This window comes from Aythya fuligula, chromosome 6 (assembly GCF_009819795.1).
Source record: "Aythya fuligula isolate bAytFul2 chromosome 6, bAytFul2.pri, whole genome shotgun sequence".
In the NCBI taxonomy this organism is placed as follows: Eukaryota; Metazoa; Chordata; class Aves; order Anseriformes; family Anatidae; genus Aythya; species Aythya fuligula.
Genome location: NC_045564.1, coordinates 31,587,161 through 31,590,033, shown reverse-complemented (window position 1 = coordinate 31,590,033; position 2,873 = coordinate 31,587,161). Strand labels below are relative to the sequence as shown.

At 65.8% G+C, this 2,873-nt stretch overlaps 1 protein-coding gene across 1 annotated transcript; it reads left to right on the top strand.

The window, feature by feature from the left end:
- The first annotated feature begins 776 nt into the window (after positions 1-776).
- On the top strand, positions 777-1,965 carry C1QL2 (complement C1q like 2). The gene is made up of 2 exons (XM_032190496.1): positions 777-1,427; positions 1,671-1,965. The coding sequence occupies exons 1-2, from the start codon at positions 777-779 to the stop codon at positions 1,848-1,850; spliced, it is 831 nt and encodes a 276-aa protein (XP_032046387.1). The 3' UTR covers positions 1,851-1,965.
- Positions 1,966-2,873: the final 908 nt, after the last annotated feature.

Here is a 2,873-nt window from a genome sequence, read left to right as displayed (position 1 = left end):
AAGAGGATGGCAAAGCCGCTGCCTGCGCTGCACCTGCGGGACGGGGCGGGACGGGACGGGACGGGACGGACAGGAGGGGACGGGATGGGATGGGACGGGACAGGAGGGGATGGGATGGGATGGGATGGGATGGGATGGAATTGGATGGGATGGGATGGGACGGGACAGGAGGGGATGTGGGGGGTCCCCCACACCGTTGCCAGCCGTCGGGGGCCGGCGAAGCCCCGCCGCCGCTCCCCGCCCCTCCGCCCGCCCCGCCACGGGGGGGCCGCGCCGCCGCCGGTGCCCGGGGCATCTCTCCGCACACGGGCCGGCCCCGGCTGGCGAAGCGGCTCCCCGCAAACGTCTCAGCCCCGTTCCCGAGCCCTCCCCCGAGCCCCCGGCCCCGCAGGTGGGTCCGGCCGCCCCGCCTCGCCCCGCTCCCCCCACGTCGGGGCGGCGCCGAGGGGCGGGCGAAGGGGGCAGCACCGGGCGGCCGCTCCGTGCCGCTCCGTGCCGCCCCCCCAGCTCCGTGCCAGCCCCGCCGGGAGCCCGGGGGGCTCGGCAGCATGGAGGGGCGAGCGGGCTGAGGGGGGCCCCGACGGGGAGGCGGCGGCGGCGGCGGCGGGGGGGGGGGGCTCACCGCCTTTCTTTTTTTTTTGCCGTCCCCCCCGCAGGGAGCGGCCGGCCCCCGCGCCACCATTACCTCTCCCGGCAAGGAGGACCTGCTGTCTCTCGCCGCCCGGCTCTGGCAGCGGAGGAGGCGGCTGCTGGCCGCCGCCGGGCTCGCCCTGGCCATGGCAGTCGCCCTGCTGGTCGCCGTGCCCCTGCTGCTGCTGCAGGCGCCCGCCGAGAGCGGCGCCCACTACGAGATGATGGGCACCTGCCGCATGATCTGCGACCCCTACAGCGCCGCCCGGCCGCCCGGCCCCGGCAGCACGGCCGCCGTGGAGGCTCTGCAGGACCCGGGGGCCAACCCCCCGCCGCCGCCCTTCGTCCACCAGGGCCCCAAAGGGGAGCCGGGCCGGCCGGGCAAGCCGGGCCCGCGGGGTCCCCCCGGGGAACAGGGACCCCCGGGTCCCCGGGGGCCTCCGGGGGAGCGGGGCGAGGCGGGGAAGCCGGGGCTGCCCGGGCTGCCGCTGCCCGGGGCGGGGGGCGGCGGGGGCAGCGGCGGCGGGGCGGCGGCGGGGGGCGGCGAGGCGGCGGGGGGGCTGAGCGCCGCCTTCAGCGGGCCCCGCATCGCCTTCTACGTGGGGCTCAAGAGCCCCCACGAAGGCTACGAGGTGCTCAAGTTCGACGACGTGGTCACCAACCTGGGCAACCACTACGAGCCGGCCAGCGGCAAGTTCACCTGCCAGGTGCGCGGCATCTATTTCTTCACCTACCACATCCTCATGCGCGGCGGCGACGGCACCAGCATGTGGGCCGACCTCTGCAAGAACGGGCAGGTGGGTGCCGAGACCCCCCCTCTCACCCCCCGAGACCCCTCCGCCAGCCCCGAGGTGCCCCGGCCCCGCCGCATCCCCGGCATCCGTGCGGGGATGGAGCCCCCGACGGCGCACCGACGGCAGCGGCTCCGCTCGGAGCCCCGGCGAAACCCCGTTCCCTTTGGGGCCTGGGGAAGGGGAGAGGGGTGCGTGGGGGCGTGCGGGGGCCCGAGGGGGCTGATGCGGCCGTGGCTGTGTTGGCAGGTGCGGGCCAGTGCCATCGCCCAGGACGCCGACCAGAACTACGACTACGCCAGCAACAGCGTGGTGCTGCACCTGGACTCCGGCGACGAGGTGTACGTCAAGCTGGACGGAGGCAAAGCGCACGGAGGCAACAACAATAAGTACAGCACTTTCTCTGGCTTTCTTTTATACCCCGATTAAAACAGAGCGAGCGACACGACCCTGCTGACCCCGCCAGTGATGCGTGTGGGGCTGGCTGGTGTCTCCGTATCCCGTCGTGCCGCAGTTCCCGCTGGTGTCCGCTGTCTCCACAGGTCACTTTGGCTTTGTTACCACTTCGTACGTTTTTTTTTCTTTCTCTTTTTTTTTTCTTTTCCGTGGAAACGAAATGCGAGTGAAACAAAGCGATCCCCTGCTCTGAGCCCTCCTGTCCCTTTGTCAGCCTCAGTGTTTTGTATGTCACACCAGGAGCTTGGCGGCTTGAAACTCCCGAGTGGTCCCCGTGGTGCGCACGGGGGCTCAGAGTTCAGCCTGTGCCACACACGGAATTTGAACCGGTCGTTTTCTTTTTGGTCGATGAGTATTAATTACGATGCTGAATTTTTGGATTGTTTATTCATGAAGTGGTTTTGATTATTCATGGAGTGGCCATAATTGGTTTTTCCTCTGCTGCTTCGTTTGTATGGGGTCAAGTGTAAACTTTTCTTTTCTGTGCAACGCGATGCTCGTGTGAATGACAATGTCACTAACGGCAAATCTGTTCCTGTCTGCAAAAAGAATTCAGTCCTTGACCACGATCACCAAAACACCACATTAAATTATGTTTTTAGACAATGGCTTCTTGCTGTGTGTCTCTTCCAGTGCTGCAAAGGAGCGCTGTGCTGGTGGCATGGGGGGGTGGGAGCATAGGGGTGCTGTTTCAGTCCTTTAGGTTTGCACCAAAGCTAAAAGTTAGGATGGGGCACCTTGTCTAGGTCTTGATTATAGTTGAAAGGGTCTGGGAGGAGATAGAGAAGGCAAAAACCTTCACCTTTATGCAGTTTTATAAAAAGAAGGTGCGTAGTCATCCAGGGGTGAAACTGGGTGCGCAGAGTGCTTCTGCTAAACATTCACTGGGTCAGAACCTGACCCAGAGTTACTGAAGTTCAAGAAAAATCATTTAATCGGCAGTTACAGAGCAGCAGTGTGCTGTGCCTGACAAATGCAAGAAGGAGGTGGGAGAGA